Raw genomic sequence first — 20,219 nt, forward strand, 5'->3', positions numbered from 1 at the left:
TCTTATAAGTTATTATTATTGTTATGCATACATATTATACTACGCGAGATTGTCTTCATCGTTTGTCAGTTATATTATACATTATGTTTTTTACGCAGTCCGCGACCAAGCCGATGTTTGCTTAGGAATAACGACGATTTTGAACGTTCCTGAGGGGTCGACGAACCCATCTTCGACAAATCGCAGGTTGCTCCTCTCGAAATACGTCCATCGTGTAGATTGCTGCGTAAGTCGCGACCCGACAATTGGCCCGGAGCATTTCGACTGCACACGCGTGCAGCTATAAATTATAATTTTATTATTTTTTTTATTATTATTTGGCAAACGTTTTTCGTCGACATTCAAAGTAGCGGTTGCAACGTCCTCACCTAATACTACTAATATTCTCACTAAACATATCATATCTATACGAGTATGTATTCTATTTCGAATTATTTGTCGGATCGTGACAATTTATTGTTTATTCGCTCATCTTCGGGCGCGGTCTACTCGAGTTCCTCACAGTTCAATACACTTTTGTTGAATAATTTAATGTCCCTGTATGATACTCAAGTTTGTATTCTGTAATACGATGATTTCGTTTATTGTGGTCTCGTATAATATAGCGAATGAATATATGTGAGGAATGAGTACACCAAACAGCACTGCAAAAGCTATAGGGCGTTTTTTTTTTAATAGGTACACGATTACGCACATTTTATATTAGGTATTTTATAGGTGCACAACAATAGTCGAGCATAAAATAATTTACCGCGTTCACTAAATTGGTACAAGCAACGTGCAGCCTATTAAAGCTTTCCTCCGGTATTCTCAGGTCGATGACGTAAAAAATACCGGTTTCTGCGAGCCATATTGCGGAGTCGCTTGTGATTATTATACGTGCGGTCAGCTTTTTTTTTTCTTTATTTTTGTTTTTCTACTCTTCGCCAATGCTCACGACGACGGTTCCGCTCATGTGTGGTTGCAAATTAAAAAACCGAACGCCGTGCAGATCTATATATATTTAAATTCAAAAATAATTGCACACCTATCGTTTAAATAGACAAATAAAATAATATATTATACCAATCTTTAGAATTACACATTACCTACTACTTATGGGCGTTTTTAAATAATAGACAAAATTTAAAACCGACACTCGTTTGCGATCGACGAACATCGAGCAATTACCTATACCATATTGTCGATACGCATATACGGAAGGAAATACGTGAACGACAATAATCGTTTGGTGCACGTGGTATAATACTAATGCACGTCGTAGTGTGATGTATGTGATGTGTGTGTGTGTGTGTGTGTGTGTGAATAATAATTTCGAAACGTATATACTATGAAGTTAGCGTTGGAAACTTGGGCGCTAGTAAATAACAATGTAATGATAGTTTATGCCGGACCCAGCCTTATATATGTAGTCGTGCATCATAATATGAATTTTAAAACCACGCGCGTCAGGGTTTTGTTTCCGTCTGTGTATTCAATTAATGAATCACCGGTGAAAGTGTTTATAGTTATGAATATAAACGCCGGACTGTCCAAAGACCCCCACGACCTAATACTATGTATAATATTCGGTTAATGTACACACATTTGTATATATAATATATATACATATTAAACTGTAATGGAAATGGAAATTGAGTTTTTTTTTTTTTTAGCAAGACAGAGTTATTAATTTTAACGAAAATCCGACGCTGAATCCTCGAAGCCCATAAATGGTTTTGAGTGTAATGTATATAGGTATAGGTAACTTTGTAGTTAGACAATCTGTTCTGTATTATATAGTTGATATCAAATTATGATCACACAGTGATGGGTCAAACATGCGTATATATTATTAAAATCAAATCTTGTATTTCAAAAAATAATTTTACAGTATAATATTAAACTAGTGTAGGTATCCTAAATTTTTTTTGTGTAATACTTTGATAGCTATAGTTACTTTAATAGATACTTTAAATAAGCACAACACGCATATAAATGAGTACATTAAAAAGTGATAAAAAAATGTTTATTAGCATCGATATCAAGTTATAAAAAATATGTTTATTCACTCCATTAATACTAAAACTTGATTCTACTAAATAATAAAAGATTAGGTACTATTTAAATTATAGTATAGCATTGACGTAAACATAGTATATAATTTCTTGAAATATTAAACTTTTTTTGTTCTATGATTTAGAAAAATATAGGTATATGAAATATAAGTAGGTATATAATATATAAATACTAAACTAAAAACATCATCTACAACATTTCTATGATATCATCATAGAATATCTTATTTCTGTGATCAATTATAATTTATCATTTAGTCTTATTATTATTATTTTTTTAAGTTAATTTAAAAGCGAAAGAATATTGCTGATTCATACTATTGTAGGTACCTACATATTATTATTTTAAACCTCGATACTCGATAGTAAATGTTTTATCTCAATATTATCAAAAATGAACGGAATACGTGTGATGTATACTTGTTTTTGTATCAAACACCATAAAATAATTCATATATAATACTGCAGAAGTAATAGTTGTTTTTCACCAAAATTTGATGTTATCGATTCTACGAATCTACAATACTATACGAGTAGATGTCGCAAATCAAGTGATCGATATATATATATATACGAAAAATGTTAACAGAAAAAAGGTCACACAAAACAACAATTATAATTGATGGAATCGATTTGTCGGGACACCCGTGGAGAGAGGAGCACCCATATTGACCATTGGTTAATTTTTATCACGCGAATCAGAGCAAATATCTATAATATCTATACATGCGCGCATTTTGACTCTGGGAAAATTCAATAACGTTGGTCTCAACGCATTATCGTAGAACGATATCCGTCGCCAGGCACATACATTAAGGCATGGTACAAGAGTACCTAATAATATAAAACGAAATAATGACAATAATAATAAAAAAAAAAAAACTATTTAAAGATCGCCTGGACACAATAGTGATGTATTAGTTCCACTTGTGGACGTTATGTGACGCAACAAACACGGGCACTGCTGCAATATCAAGGGCGTGATCGATTTTTACGGCGGTGTTTGCGTGCTCGCGTTCGTCCTTCCCGTGATTTAATGTAATCATATTATAGAAGCGATCGTATAGTGGATTCGTGTAACGAATTAGGTGGAAAAAAACTCGCACGAAGCGCGAAAAAGAAAGAAATACACATCACAACTATATACTCAACTGTGATTAACGTCGATCTTCCGGAATATCCAAATCGGGACGGACAAGAGGGTTCACTTTCGCTCGTCCGTATTTGGCAAAACGGGTCACATTTCTACACACAAACACACATGCGGGACCGACACACTGTTGTTTTTCACGTATGGGAATTTTTTTTTTCATACGCCATAATCGCGCGCACGTAACGCGATCCATAATAGCAGCGTTAATCGTTATTGTTTCAAAAATCGACGGGACAAACATGATAATAATTATATATCAGCAGCTTTCCACGTGGTCTGACGAGAAACAACAGAGAAAAGGAAGATTATACGTATATACCGCATTTGTCTTTGCTGCAGATATAGTCACATATGCGCGTCGTCTTAATTTCTCTTTTCTGTCGTCGCGTCGACACAGCCGCGCGCGCGTTACACAACCGCGATTTATACGTTGGATTTTGGCCTTGAATATCGTACGTATCGTTATAATATTCAGATTCTACGTCCTATATATATATATATATAGATCTAGAGCATATATTATAATATTATGGTATAACGCTCACCAAGCCATCACAATGCATCGCATTTCCACTGTGCATTGTTATGTATAATATTATATTGTTTTTCTATCTGCGTGTGTGTATGTGTGTGTCAGCCTTTCGTCTGCACTACAGATGCGGAGAAATAAAATCGTCGGCGGTAACGTTTTCACTATGTGACATTCACCCAGAAATATTGAAATTATGTAACATGCAGCTGACGGCGCGGTGGCGTCTTCGTGGGTGCATACTAATGTATTCTTCGAACGACTCGCTCGGGCAATACCAGCGCGAGCGCACTCATGTATATGTATGTGTGTGTACATATTATGCGAAACACTCGAAATAATAATGTTATTATTACGTCCTTGGGCTGACTCAAGTTCCCATATAAGGGTAAGCTATAGCGGTTTCTCCGGTAACCCACGCCATGCCGGAGCGGACGACCTCATGATAATTTCGTAATGTTGCATGAGAATATAATCGTACCAACTACCGATCCCGCAAAGATTCCGTACGAAAGCTGTTGTGGACTCGACGAACACTGGTGAAATTATAAAAATATAGCTGTTGTAGTCGAAAATAGATGAGGGCGTTTGAAATGTAATGATCTCTATAATCCGGTAATTATATATCGGCCGGTCGTTAAAGTCTCCGAATCCCATAAATCATGATGTACCTAAATGCGCAGTGCTCTTCAAAATCTATACATACTAATAGAAGGTGTATAGGTACCTGCCAATATAATTATATTAATGTACATGCCCACGGAAAAACTACCGTCGTCGTGGCTTGACGTTACGGTACAGTCATGGAAAATCTTTTTACATATACAACTATTGTGACACGAAATTCCAAAATCGGAAACAATATAATCGATCAGTACACCTGGTCGCTGGTGCATTGCCCATTAACGGTTAGAGCCCAGTGCCCTCGGTAATTTTTTTTTCTCCGGTGTTTCCTGCATGCTAGCTATAGATGTAGGTATGTGCGTATCGGACAGTGCTTGGTCATCGCTATGACCATCACGATTATCTGATAAAAAGTACCTACTGGTTGATGTCTTTTTTACTACTGCAGTGGTGGCCCGATGAGACTAATAAAAAAAATATATATAACGGTTACAATACGAATTGTGGTACAAGAATTCACTTACAGTTCCATTCAGTAATTTAATTCAATAGAAACTAATTTTTTCCATCGGATGCGGCCAAAGACATTCGTCTTCTGTTTCGATTTATTTCATTTTTTAACGGTCTACAGCGCTTACATACAGTATGTGATGAATAGTGATCGATTGTTATTTCCACTACATTTAGAGATTAAAATATTGACATTTTCTCAGATAATAGTGACGTAATGTAGGTTCCTATTATGGTAAATCACTTTAGAAGTTTGGTTTGTTGCATTGGGTTATGTGTATAAAGTGTAGACACTGTTTATATATGATGTTTGTTTGTATTTCTTTATTCTATAACCGGTTAAACAAACAATTTGATAGCTTAAAGTTACGTAGATACCTATTAGGTAGTAGCTAGGTGGGACCTAAAATTACTTGATAATAATATAATAATATACGAATCAAATTTAAGAATATGATTATTCATGTATACAATGTGTGAATATATGGAGATGTATTGATATGTATTATTTTAGATTAACACGCGTGGATAAGACCATGATAATGCCATTTATTTAAATGCGCATAATTTGCGTGAATATAATTTGGGAATAAAAAGAAACAGAAAACGCAATACAGTCATGGCGGGTAACCTAAGGTTAAGGGCATAGGAGTCTCGGATGGCTTCTCGGAAGTCATAACCTTGTATAGTTAAAAGGAAGACGATATAACGACATCAACTCAGATAATGGCTACTGCGTGAACCTAAACGAAATCAACAAACCATGCAATTGTTGATGGAGCGTTACGTTTTAGTCTGTACATCGTTGTTGATCTAGTGTTTTGAAAATTGACATTTTTCGACATAATAGCAAAACAAACCAACTGTATATCCTACATGAAAATAGGAAAAAAAATTAGTTTATCATTAATTATTATTAATAAATAGTATATTTTGTATTTCTATTATAATAGCTTACTGAAAAGTGAATATGACAACATTTTAAGCATAGGTATACATTATTATCATATTTCCAGCAATAAATATGAATAAAATTAAAAAAATATATAATTATCACTAGATACAATAATTATTAGTTGTTATATATAAAATTAACTTATAAAATATACTTTTTAATATAAAAATAAATAATCAAACATCAGCAAGCTTGTAATTTAATATATACAACCAATATACGTATGTACGTATTTTTAAAAATAATATTTTAATTTTACTTTTAAAATATAATTTGTTACTGTCACTTTAAAAGTTTTTAGTGGTTATTGTAAGCTATATTGATACGTGAATGTTACATTTAGATATTATATTATTATTTTAAACTACATTGAATAGGATATTATACAAACTACTACAAATCTCAGGGTTAACAGCACCACATGATATCTTATTGAATTGAAATATAGGGCACATTATAGTCTTAGGCGATAATTATAACTAGTATTAAAAAATGATCATCAATAGTGACTATTGAGTCAGTTATATTAATACAGTTAATTATCCGAATAGATGTATGCATAATATACTCATTCAAACAAAAGTCCGCAAGGTAAATATTATTTATAAAGATATTTCCTTCCGTTCAATTACTCATTTCATATATTCATGTGAATTGAATCTATGTATATGGTACACTATGAACCCTACTATATATAGCATAATAATAGTTTCGTAATAACTCGTATAGTTGATATTTAAAAAAATGATTTATAGTCATGCATATGTTTGCATATGCCGTTAAGGACGTAAATAGAAAAATCCGTACGACTAAAACTATGACTTTTACTAGGACATATTTGAATTTTAAAAACGTATAAATATGTTTCGATTTCAATAACTTCTGTAACTGATTAAAATATTCAAAAAATGTACAAGTTAACTAATGTTTTGAAATGTTTTTACAGGTAAATGCTCAAGGCGGAATTGGATTTGGAATAAAAAGAGAAATATTCTTTTTGAATTTGGAAGACGGATACTTTGGATGCCAAGTGAACGAGTCTACGACGGTGTTGCAGTTGTATGAGCTTTCTAGGCTATGTGATGGCAAACAAGACTGTTACAAAGGGTCAGATGAACTGAGACGAGAACTCAAGTGCACTGGTAAGTCAAAAATTTTTTTATTTCGATGTTTTTATAGTAATTTTAGTTTTACAATCGATTAGTTTATAATAACAAAGCGTTCGACGAAAATAACGAATTTATACGTAGGCGAAATCAATCAACCGGATATTTTAGTCAGTATTCGATATTATTTTGCGTTACCTAGCTATAGTGCCTGCGGAGATACATTTTACATATTATTACTTTTAACACGTTTGCATTTTTAACCACAAGTCAATTTAGTCGATTCAGTCATTATTATACTGTTGTATTAATCGCGTATAACAAATTAAAAACCTTGGAGATATCAATAGTTAGTACTCTCGAGAATAATAACTTTCACGACCCTCGACATGCGACGACTGTGGGCCCTGTAGCGCGTGCAGTCTAAAATATTATAACATACACACGATTTACGGTTAATATAGCCTTTCTTTCGACATAAACTCTCTCAAATATGCACTACTGCAGGTACTATACTTGCCATTATACAAAATATAACTGCTAAACAGTAAAACATAATAGGTGTTCATATTTTATAATATTATGTATGTGTATAGGATTTACGAATCAACCACGTAATTTACGATAAATTCGATCATATTTTATTTGTTTCTTTGTCACAATAACAATATCCATTCATCGTTACAAACCAAATGTTCGTGAAATGAACTATACGACAATCACGGATAAAAATTGTATCATTGATAAATATGTGGTTTTAATTACCGACCGCATGTGATTTTAAACTTTTAAGTGCGTAATGAGTATCTAATGAGCCAAAAATCACCAAAAGTGTAAACTTTATATTTTATTTGAGTGTAGAAAGAGGATTGAATGTGTGTACTTCATCTAGTCATTTTTTTGATTTTTTGGTGGAATAAATAACGTATAAATGTACTGATTTCCGGTTTAAGGCATGATGTACCTATATTGTATATTAATACATAATAATTTGTAATAAACGCATTCTATTGTATTACACTCGAAGTGGTTAAATCTTCAAACTTGTCCAATCGTACGTGTGTGCAGTCGTCAATATAATATTATAATACCACCTATACCCGGTACCGATTACTATATTATTAATAATTAATATTATATGAAATAATAATACGTGTATACCTATACTGCAGTGACCGCACGTGTAGTATTGCACCACGGCACAGCCGTTCGTATGAGAGAAAAAAAAGCACCGGACCGAGTCAACATGTACGGCACAATAAGTATTGTACACTTACGTACTTGCTTTCCATAAACATATTATATCATATTGTATATACATGCACATCAACGAGGAGACGGACACACAATACGTACGTAATAATGGCGGGTTGATGTGTATAATATGCATGTACGCACACCTACCCGAAACGGCCGTCATCGTATTCGTCATCACACCGCGGCCGTCGTCGGAGACGTGCCATAGGTCTTTTAATAATCAGCCGGCTGCAGCACGCTGTTTGAATAATCAAACGCCGTCCGTACGAGAGTGTAAAATAATGAAGAAAAAATAAAAATAAAATATGACGTGTCGACGTAACACCGTGAAATAAAACAGGATTAATCGTACGTCGCGTCCATACCATCATTGGTGGTCGACCACTCGGGATTTCGAATTAAAAAAGGAAATGCAACTAGACCTAAATGTTTTGTCGTCATCGTGATAATACGTGGTACATTATTCCTTATACGTGTACTTCTCGTGTTTCCGGTGTTTTCGCCGATTTATACCTCTGCAGGTGTTTTGGATATGGAGCAACAGATAACAGATCCAATCATAACACTTATATATTACATTTTTTAAATGTAATTTTCTGCAGGAATTTAATGTGAACGGAAATCGGTGTTAATCATTATTAACGGAATTAAAATTTTGGGCAAGTAATGCTCCAACAAAGTTATTCGACCAAAAAATATATTATAGGTATATTTTATTTGGAACTCTCTGATAACCTTCAATTTATCAAGAAACAGCAAAAAAAGTTTGGTTACAAAAACACAAATTTATACTTTAATTTAGTAAACAGTTTTGAAATATAATATTACATGATATTTGATATACAATATTGATAATGATTTGCATAGAAACGAATCGCATGGTGAAATTTAAATGTAATGTATACATTATAAACAAATAACTAATAATAAATAATATTCACTATTTACTCGTATTTCAGTCTATCTACTTATTTTAGTATTTTGCCATACAAACAATAATATTACAAGTCGTGCTTCAATAATAGTTACATAATATAGAATATCATGGTGTTTAAGTGGTGGACCATTTTTCGAACATTAAAGTATTGAGTAATCACATTTTAGTATTCGTTAACTGAGGAGAGTTTATTTTCCATATCGGTAGGTACCTATATTATGTAACAAATAATTTTTGCATTGTGATACGCCGATATGCGTATAAGTATAGTAAACATATCATGAGAAAAAGTTTGTTTGTTAAAATTTCGACTGGACGGCTATTCAGTTACAAAATCCATAATACGATACAGCGTTCAGGAAAATGTGAGTCAAAATCAATTTGTCATTGAAATCGAGGAAAAAGTAGATAAAAAAATAATAAATACATGACCATCTTTTGCGACCATGGCAGTCTACTTAGACCGTTCCGTTTAAAGACGATGGATATCGCGCCCACCGTACAGGAAAATAATGACACATGATATAACAAAGTTTTAGTTTATATGATAAACATAGGTATTATTGCCTATACACAAAATAACGAGTTGTCTAAAAACGGTAAAAAAATACATTAAAGGTACTATAGTGATATAACCATCCGGTACGGTAATTTCATCGCATCATACTGCAGCGTACTATAATATGTTAATTTTATGTATATGCTGCAGATTTTTATACTTACACGCAACTTAAACATTCAATTTTGCATCATATACGACGTTATATCGCTGTTCATCGTGACTTCGAAAAAAAAAAAAAATCATCACAAACGAACTAACGCGCCTATATTATAATATTACCACTTATACTCGGATGGTAATCAATGTAATATATACAGCATACCCATACATAGTATAATTTAATGTGATACTCTCACCTAGGTGGTACTTATAATAATATGATATAATGTTGTGTTGTTGTGTATAAAGCGTTCGTTCGTTTTCAAAATTTTTTTTTCGATCGGCCTGATCTTCAGATGCTCTCAGATGTGTCTCGAGGGATGTCATCGTCCGAAAGGCCCTATGGCTGTAACGTACCACCCACAATACACGTAATCTGTTTCAATTGTTGTTATTATAGTAAGTTACATTAACAGACAAACAACGCCGACAATAATGACAAGATAGGGATAACCGCCCCCAAAACATTATGAAAGATGTCGAAGTAATTTTTTCTGCTCGCCGCTCTAATGTTTCTTTACAGGTAATTTTTATTGTTAAAATATCCAACCCTACGGTATTTCTTTCCGACTTCCATTTAATTATCCCACGAGGACCTTCCATGTTTTTAAATACGGGTTACATACATATTATATTATTATTATTATTATTGTTATATCTCAGTAAAACTAGAATATGATATACAGTAACACGAACATGGCCGCTGCAGAGCAATGTGCATCGTAATAATAATTTTACTCAAATAATTCACGGTTATACGCGCAGTGTACAACATTTCGTTTGTTCGTGAACACATACGAGAAAAAATTATGTATAGGTACGGTACATAATATAATAATATATACAATTTCTGTATTGTCACAGCTCGTAGATGATGATATTTATCGCTTATACAAAACGTAATTTGCATAACGCTGTTCAACGTTGAGTGTTGACAGATCATTTAAGTGGGTAAATCGAATTTGTTACGTTATTATGGACCCGTAACGATATTAATTTTGAAGATAATAATAATAACAACAAAAATAAAAACGATGGTGTAGGCTGTTACAAATTATAAGGAAAAAAGTATGGAATATTGAAAATAAATATTGTTGTACTATTCTCTTTCTGGCTCATCATCTCAGCTGTACAAATAAGTAATAACATAATAATATTACCTATATCTATAAGATATTATTTTTCGATGATGTCAATATATTATAGCCACGACGAAATTTTTTAAACCTGCGTGGTAGATATTGATTTTGTTCTCACTTAACTATAGTAAATAAATAACTAAAGGAATTCGACAAAAATATTATTATTATATTATTTAGGTGCCTAATAGATCATGGCACGACGGAAACATTATATATATTCACCCTATCAGTCCTGTTACTCTTATGAAAATTACGAAATCAATATTTTGGGGTTGGATGCTCTTATATATATATCACGCAACTCGTGGTGACGACAGCTTAGAGCAGGAACAGTGATAAACAATAATAATAAAAAATAAAGCGAGACAAAATTGAAAAACATTAGCAGTAAGTCATCAGCTGCAGTAAATCGTTCTAAAAAGGGCGATCTTATATTATATTATTTTTACAAATTATACGATCATCAGGTTATATACAATCGCCAATAAATAAACACCAGATTTCCTATCAAGACCACATCCGTGGTTCGTAACCGCGATGTCGTAAATATTATGCTGTTTTCAAATCTAACTGTTTTCATTGCGCCAAGTATTTATAACAATATACATATCATATCACGTACAACTGCAGATACATGACGTCATCGAATATAATATTCGATTAGGAAACGGATAATTTGTTGTCTCTTGCAAACCGTTAAGAGTCGCGTGCTATGATTAATTATCGAACGTAAAATGTTGAGGCCAAAGCCCTATAATTGCGGCTACGTATAGGTATAATAGCTCGCAGTCCTGTCATCCCGCCGACGAAATCCATTTGCTCGCACGTACCCACGACAATATAATAATAATATTATTATTATTTTTATTATACATTATTCCTCTGTATATTATATTACTTACACGTGCTAGATGTGTGTACGAAACGGAAGTTACGAACGGCGAAACGACGTAATGATAATAATATAACAACAGTATTGATATGCGAGTGCGCATCACGCCAACGGAACTCGGCCGGGGTAAACGCCTGCATAGTCCGTCCGTGCGGTTTTTTTTTTATTCCTCCGAATTCCCGTTGGCCGACCGATGACGAACTGCAGTCTTCGGGGAGAGGTCAACGACGTATAACATCTTCTTCACTTCGCTCCCGCATTTAAGTCAGTCGAGTGTGTATAAAGATATTTTAATAATAATCATTACCGCCGCGTTATGTTTACGCGGCGGACACAACATAATATTTAAATATTCAAATATAGGTGAAAACGACATCATGATAAGATGATTATTATATTCGTCCCACGAGATTGGTCGGCCAAAGCATAATATTATGCACTTCGTACCCGCATGCCCGGTGCGTTTCCATTAGGTGGTGATCGGTCACGAATTTTTTTCCAAACGAATAAAACAACGCACACAAATGTCCTGGTAAGATCGAATCCGACGGGGCCGTTAATTGTGCACCGACGCTGAAACTGGAAAGAGTATAATAATATAATATATTTTCCGACATCCAACAGAATATCCGCATCGTGAAAATAAAAATAAATAATAAATCGTGCGTGTTCCGAAGAATGTTACAGAAGGTACCTATATTTATATGCCTATACGGTTTATATAGGTATAACAATATTATATATATTATATACAATAATATTATATATAGTGACCGTTGGGTGAACGACCTTAAAATAACCAATGTTGCTGTTATGTCGCTTCAATTCACTTTTCTTCCACGCGTCGCACTATGTGATAATTGGGAGTCCATTTAGAGCATCCGTTTCTTTCTGCAGCTCACCCGCGTGTGAGTGTGTTTATTTTGCGGCGCTCGTATTATTATTATTGCTCTAACTGTAAATCGTCTTTGTTTTTTACCCGGCTATTTGGCAGCGTATATAATACATACATCTAACAAGTATATAGTATATATATATATATATATTTTTTGTAATATTAAGAAAAAAAATTAATACATAATAATATGTAACGTAGCAGAGTGTACGTTTTCCGTTGTTTTGTGTTTCTCGCACGAAGGCTCATGAGAATCGTTATTATTTTCCGCAAATACCATCATACTGAAGGCCCATAAATAAATTGCTATTATTCACAAACAACAATATGCTCGTATGTTATTTGCCCGGGACGTATAATTTGAAATTCCAAACAGTACATTTTGTGTATTTTAATAAGTACACACACTCGTGCAATAGGTTTACAGACGTGATAAATTGGTTCAAACGGGTTTTTGCGAAATTTTAAATAATATCTACATGTTACACAAATACCTATAATTTTGAAGGTGTAGAACTGTAGATTATAAAAAAAAAAAATCAAATGTAATAATAATAACCAACTATAAAATAATAGGTTGCTTAATGAAAATTATCGATGTTAGATATTATAATTTTTTAAATTTTTATCTGACAGTTGCAGATAGGTACTATTGTTACTTTCTTCCTAGACCACCAAGAAAATTGAATAAAATTAATTTTAATTAGATGAAACGTATCTGAAAACTGCAGTTGTATTGCTACACACACTGTGCCAAAAAACCAGAATTACGGGATCTTTAATTGTCTCATTGTAAACTGCAATCTGCAAGTAACACAATACATAATATTATAAAACCATAAATTTTATGCCATGAAATTTGATACCCTCCGCAAATCGTACGTTTTTCACATTTAAGTCGTTATCTGTCGAATCGGTATGAAGAATCGAACGAAAAAAAAAAATTATAACACGTCCACGTCTTAAATCAAAGACTGCGGGTGACAACGGTGTTTATGGCTTTATATACTTACACACTGCAAAGCGTCACACGTAACTACACACAATAATAATATACATTGGGAATAACTACCTTCAGCTATATACCACGAAAGCTGACCTGCTGCAGCGTGAATGTGTATCGTATATTTTATTACAGTTGATCTTCGATTATTTTTATGCGCGCGTACACCTCAATATGTATGTATATATAATATATGTATCGCCTTATACACCTGTATGGCTATAATGATAATACGACCGTATTTCCACGGCCTTCGAACAACTGATTTACATTTTAAAATAACCTGCAACGTTTGCCATTGTTTCAGACGACTGCGAGGCTAAAGAAGGAACGCCCTGTCAGAACGGCGCGTGTCTCGACTCCCTTTGCCATTGTAACGACGGATACGGTGGATGTTCGTGTCAAGTGCCAGGTATGCATAATATGTATATTTATATATACAATATATTATACACCATAACGATGCGTATATGGTATATATTATAATATTCTAAACGTCTCAACTGCAGATTTAACGCTGCGGTGAAAATGCGTCCCGCGTGCAGAAACGGCGATCGACGGACACGGGCGAGACGCGTGTCCGCAGTGATCGTAATATTATTAATGTGCCATGTTCGTTATTGTTTACAGACGAGAACGAATGCAAGTACCGGCCGTGCGACGTGTTCGCCCACTGCACCAACTCGCTGGGCAGCTTCACGTGTTCTTGTTTTCCAGGATACGTCGGCGATGGTTTTCACTGCCAAGGTATGTGATGGATGATAATAATAATATTATTACGCTCCTCGAAAATCGTTTACGCGCACACACGAGCCCCCTTAATTGTATAATATTATATACGCGTGCGTACAAGTATACTCGCACGTAATAACGGCGCCGTGTATAATTATATATGTAGGTACTTATGTATATTATATAGGTATATATATACTTCAAATAATTTACACGAAGCCGTGATCAGGCAATATCCGCAGACCCAGATAGGTTCTCGCGGTGTAAATGGCATCGACCTTGCTGCCCAAGCTGTTTATCCATTCCACCTCCGTAGCCGTCTCCCAGTCCGTTGTTATAATAATGTGTGTACATAATAATATAACACTGCAGATATACCGTTACATTTCAAGACTGGCGAAACCGGATTATTATTATTATTATTATGATTTTTCCTAGGACCCGTGTTCCAGTAGCTTTTTTATCTTCTCATTGTTATTCATTATGTACCTACCAATATACAATATACATATACTTGCCGTAATAATTTTGAGGATCCACCGACATCGTATATTATCGTAACGCTTGTGCGCTCTGCAATATTTACGAAGTATTTTTATACAACAACAATAATACCATAGAATATTAATCCTATCAAAGAGTAGACGTTCAAAGTCTTAACAGAAAATATGACCCACTCAGATCCAAAACTGGAAAATATATACTCATCGTCGGCAAAACTTGCACCCCCTGCAAGCTCAATAATAAACAGTTAAACCATGATCATATACCTATTTTAATTTTTTCGTCAACTTTTGATTTGAATTTTGTATAGATATCAACGAATGCGAGGATCCAGCCATCGCTAGTAGATGCGTACAAAACGCCGAATGCTGTAACTTGCCGTCTCATTTCTTATGCAAATGCAAGCCCGGATACGCCGGTGACGGCGAAGTCGAGTGCAAAGGTAAGTCTTATACGTACGACCGACGTGCGTTTTCGATAAATAGGTACAGTAGGTACACGTGTAACGTGCATAGTTATAATATACGTCACAGATGGTATAGGCCAATCATTCGAAACAATATTTTGCTATTGTCAAAACATTCAGAACGGGCCTGACAACCGAAAAATTGCAAAACAGTCGTCGACCTTGTCGTCGTTTCCCATCAATCACAAGAAATTCAACGACCGATATGAAAAGAACAGGACAATCGTAATGTCGGTGAACGTTCCTAATTCCTCGTGGGTGCTGTTAGCGTGTCTAAAATTTTCCGCAATAGTTCCGATTCATTAACGTCTTTCCCTCGAAAATCTGGCGATGCCTCTATATAAACACCAATCCGTGACATTTCTTATTTATTTTAAATTTATGTGTTTACATTTTACTTTATACTCTGCATTAACACGTAGATCTTACGACAATATTTGTATGATATTCATCAATTTAAATTGGTAACATTTTATACGAAATGATGTGATATATTTGTATTTTAAAAATACACAAGAATTACAAAAACAAATTAATTATAGGGATTTAAATTATTGAAAATTATTTATATATGTTACAATTTTTACTGGTATTACTTACAACCAATTATAAGCATAGTTGTCGTCAACCGGTCGGCATATGAATAATATTATTTATTATAAACAATTATGATAAATTTATAATTTAGGAGGTAAATATGGTTTATATGTGATTATTTTTATCCCAAAAATTGCTTCAATTTATATTTTTAGTCAGTCGTATTTTAGGCGTCTATTTTATTAGTTCTATTGCATATTTTTAGCGCTCACATTAATTAAATTATTTATAAAATTTAATATGGAAATATTTGGAAATAAAACATTTAATTTTCATTTTACATAAAATATTAGTTACTGATGTCGGCAAGACATAAAAATAAAACCGAATTCCCGTGCATAATATTTTGCATACTTATACAATAATCTGAAAGGCTATAAAAACTAATCCGACAGGCGACAAGTACGATTTGAATCAATGATATGAATTTATAGTTGACAGCATATTTTAATATTTAAACACATAGTATATCATAATAATTCAATGCTCGCTATTCCCAATGGATTCGCGCTTATTTTCATATATGGTTTCGTGTTATTACTTCAGAAACGCCGCGCGGTATGCAAATCGTCTTCACGCGAGCCCAATATTCCATTATTTCCATTCGTTAATCATAATATTGTATTTAACATTATAATAATATTTAACTTTTATGTACGTTTATGTTCCCCTTACTATTAATAACGTTATCATTTTGCAGACATTGACGAGTGTTTGAGACCGGACGCTTGCGGCAACAACGCGATATGCAGAAATACGCCGGGAAACTACACGTGCGACTGTCAACCAGGATTTGTGGGCAACCCGTACGACGGGGTAATTATATTCCAATATTATTATAATCCTATAAAACTTCATTTGTCGCATGGTTCAATGGACGTCATAAGTTATTATGTATTTTATAATAACCGTTTTGTTACTAAACATAATATTATTAAGTGTTCGTGACGTATAACAATCTGATTGTTAAAATATATGTTAAAAAAATCTGTTAACACAAACTCGTGCCAAATTTGTTGTTTTTATTTCACTCCGTTACTCTAGTGGTAACGAGTTTTTTTTTTAATCTATACGCATACTCCGTCTAACGTTAACAGTGAAAAATTATAAGGCACAGCTAGACTACAACAACTATAAATCTAATTATTACACGATTATCGATCACACATATATTATACGTAGTGCGGTAATAATAATTATTACTTCTTCAATGGCGGTTCTTATATTTAATGTCTGCTGCAATAACGTATAGGTGATGTCATTTTTTTTATTATCTTGTCATCATCGGTTTAGTAGCAGGACGTAATAGTAGATATTACATGTGCAAACTGAACGGTCTACGAATGCCATATAAGGATGCGGAGGAATTGATTTTTTTTATGTTTCTCTATACCATAACATTAAACGTTTGTAATAACAACTGTTTAAGATTATATGCAATTAATTCGTGACTAATTAAATCATGTCTAATTATCTCGATGTAACAAACTTTATACTTAACATCTTTACTTAATATCTGCCAGCTGGCTTCTTATGAAAAAAAGAATATTTTTTATAAAATTTATTATACGTATTATTTATGTAAAATAATATAATTCAATATAGTTTTAAAATAAACTCGATATTTTAGGTAACAATTTTTAACTATAGTGCTAAAATGACTTTGAGTAGGAACTATTTGACATTCATAAACTGACACTTAGGTATTTTACTCAACACCACTTTTTTGAACAGTGATTTGCTGTTCTGGAAAAATAACTGTGTGACGATTTTATTGAAATCTATACAGGTAATATCTTCTATTAATTTTTGTTTTTTTATAAACAGTGTTTGGATGTAAACGAGTGTAGTCTTCAGAACGCTTGCGGTCCCGGTTCACTGTGTACAAACTTTCCGGGTGGACACCACTGTGAATGTCCGGAAGGGTACACTGGTGATGCGTACAGCGCCGGATGTCACGATGTGGATGAATGCTCGAGGTCTCCTTGCGGCAAAGACGCACAGTGTCACAATAACGAAGGGAGTTTTCGGTGTTCCTGTCCACCAGGATTCGTCGGTGACCCGTTCCATTCTTGTAAAGGTATGCGACGATCACATGCGGCTCGTCACCAAATTATATTGTTTATAACATAAAATGTGTAACCCAACAATAACAATCTCAAACCTCACAGCGTATTTGTTGATAAATGTATTATTATAAATCTAAGTCCGGAAAAATGGACAGTTCGCAAACACCAAGTAAACCGAGTTTTGGACAGAAGTATACAGTCTGTCGACCGAACGTAATCTCTCTCACGAAAAAAAACAAAAAATATTTGCTGTTTAACTTAACTCATATAACGTTCTCGCGTCGCAAATACCTGTATACCGATGTCAAAACTGCACTAGAGCGGAATTCAAAACGCTTCTCTTTTCGTTTAAACTCTTTACCTATCTACGTCTGGTCGACAAATGCGTGCATAACAAAAAAAAAAATGACACCTACTACTACCTAATTTCAATAATATTATTGCGAAACTGTGTACATAATAACATAGACCGTCTCTAACACCTGCTTCTTCTAACGTATAATTGTATTATTGTGTATTACATCGACACCGTATTCGCCTTGGCCGGAAACGCAGACGTGGACGAATGCGAGTCTTCTCCGTGTGGTCCCAACGCCGTGTGCGCGAACGTGGCCGGCAACTACACTTGCTCCTGTGCGACCGGATATGCCGGGTCCACCGAAGAAATGAGAGCAGGAAATGGATGCGTGGACATCAACGAGTGCGGAGCTTCATCCAGCCCGTGTGGGATCAACGCCAAATGCACGAACATCCCGGGCTCGTACAACTGCCAGTGTCCGCCCGGGTTCACTGGGTCCGCAATAGATCATTGCCAAAGTTAGTGCGCCGTCCGCTGATGCTTTTCGATCTTCCCTCAATCGGCGCTTAATATACTATTTATATCGCTGCTCGTCAGGTTGCTGTCGCGCGCTCTGAAAATTTGCATGTCGCTTTTTTTTTTATCTCATATTTGTACTGTGTTTTATTATTTATTGTTGTTGTCGATATCAAGTTTCGTCTTGTACAGACATTGCGCGTGGGTCAATACTCTTGTGTCTCTCTGTCTATCACTTTGTATATACTTTATTTGAAGTGTTAAATATTTTCAAATGCATTTTTATACGACAACCTTTCTTTTCTAGATTCTATAATTTGCATCGTTTTCCGTTTTAGCCGGAAATTCATTGTTGTTTGTATTATTCGTTATTATTTATACTTATTTTTATACAAGTATTTAGCAGCATGCACCAATATTTTGGAGGTAAAACCATTCTTTTTTGATTACTATTGTGTAAAGCACGAACGTATCAAGATCCTTCGGTATGTATCAATTTTATTATTGTTTTGGATAATTTCTTGACTTACTGTTTTTGCTAACGTATCTATATTGCAATTTTTTTTAAATTTTTTTATATTTTTCCAAACATCCTAAATAATATTGTCAATACGTTTGCAATAGACATCAACGAATGCGAGTACGCTCCTTGCGGAAATAATACTATTTGCACCGATACCGTTGGGAGTTTCATCTGTTCGTGTAAAGAAGACTACACAGGCGATCCGATAAAAGGATGTTATGGTATAAAATTCTACTCATAACATCGATTTACTTATTTTAGTCTTACCAAGTTTATTTTGTTTAGATATCAACGAATGTGAAATCTTTAGTAAGCCATGTGGCCCTAACGCGGTCTGCGAGAATACCAGTCCCGGATTTAATTGTCTTTGCCCACAAGGATATACTGGAAAACCGGACCCAAAAGTGGCCTGCGAACAAGTAAATTATAATTTTTCAATATTTTTTTTAATATACATTATTCATTCTTTCAATTTTCGTTAATCGTAGGTTGACGTGACAGTTTTATGTAAATCTAACTTTGATTGTACCACTAATGCTGAGTGCACCGAAGGTCAATGTTTTTGTAAAAATGGATTTAACGCCAAAGGATCAGTGTGTGTGGATATTGACGAGTGTCTTGCTCAGCCATGTGGCCCATATTCTATGTGTTCCAACACCCCCGGCGGATTCCATTGTCAATGTCAAACAGGATACGTAGGTGCTCCACCGAGAATTCAGTGCAAAGGTACATC

General features: G+C 34.2%; 1 protein-coding gene across 1 annotated transcript in view; it reads left to right on the forward strand.

Moving 5' to 3' along the window:
* The window catches only part of dpy (fibrillin-like protein dumpy), a 125,565-nt gene that overhangs the window by 20,138 nt on the left and 85,208 nt on the right, over positions 1–20,219 (forward strand). The window contains exons 3-12 of the mRNA XM_089227647.1: positions 6,775–6,970; positions 14,089–14,193; positions 14,412–14,528; positions 15,328–15,459; positions 16,781–16,896; positions 17,908–18,160; positions 18,705–18,965; positions 19,588–19,707; positions 19,772–19,905; positions 19,975–20,212. Of these exons, the coding sequence (XP_089083773.1) occupies positions 6,775–6,970; positions 14,089–14,193; positions 14,412–14,528; positions 15,328–15,459; positions 16,781–16,896; positions 17,908–18,160; positions 18,705–18,965; positions 19,588–19,707; positions 19,772–19,905; positions 19,975–20,212 (1,672 nt within the window). The remainder of the gene's footprint in view (positions 1–6,774; positions 6,971–14,088; positions 14,194–14,411; positions 14,529–15,327; positions 15,460–16,780; positions 16,897–17,907; positions 18,161–18,704; positions 18,966–19,587; positions 19,708–19,771; positions 19,906–19,974; positions 20,213–20,219) is intronic.

Source organism: Diuraphis noxia, unplaced genomic scaffold (genome assembly GCF_037042655.1).
Source record: "Diuraphis noxia isolate RWA-SAM2 unplaced genomic scaffold, SU_Dnox_SAM2 contig0004, whole genome shotgun sequence".
In the NCBI taxonomy this organism is placed as follows: domain Eukaryota; kingdom Metazoa; phylum Arthropoda; class Insecta; order Hemiptera; family Aphididae; genus Diuraphis; species Diuraphis noxia.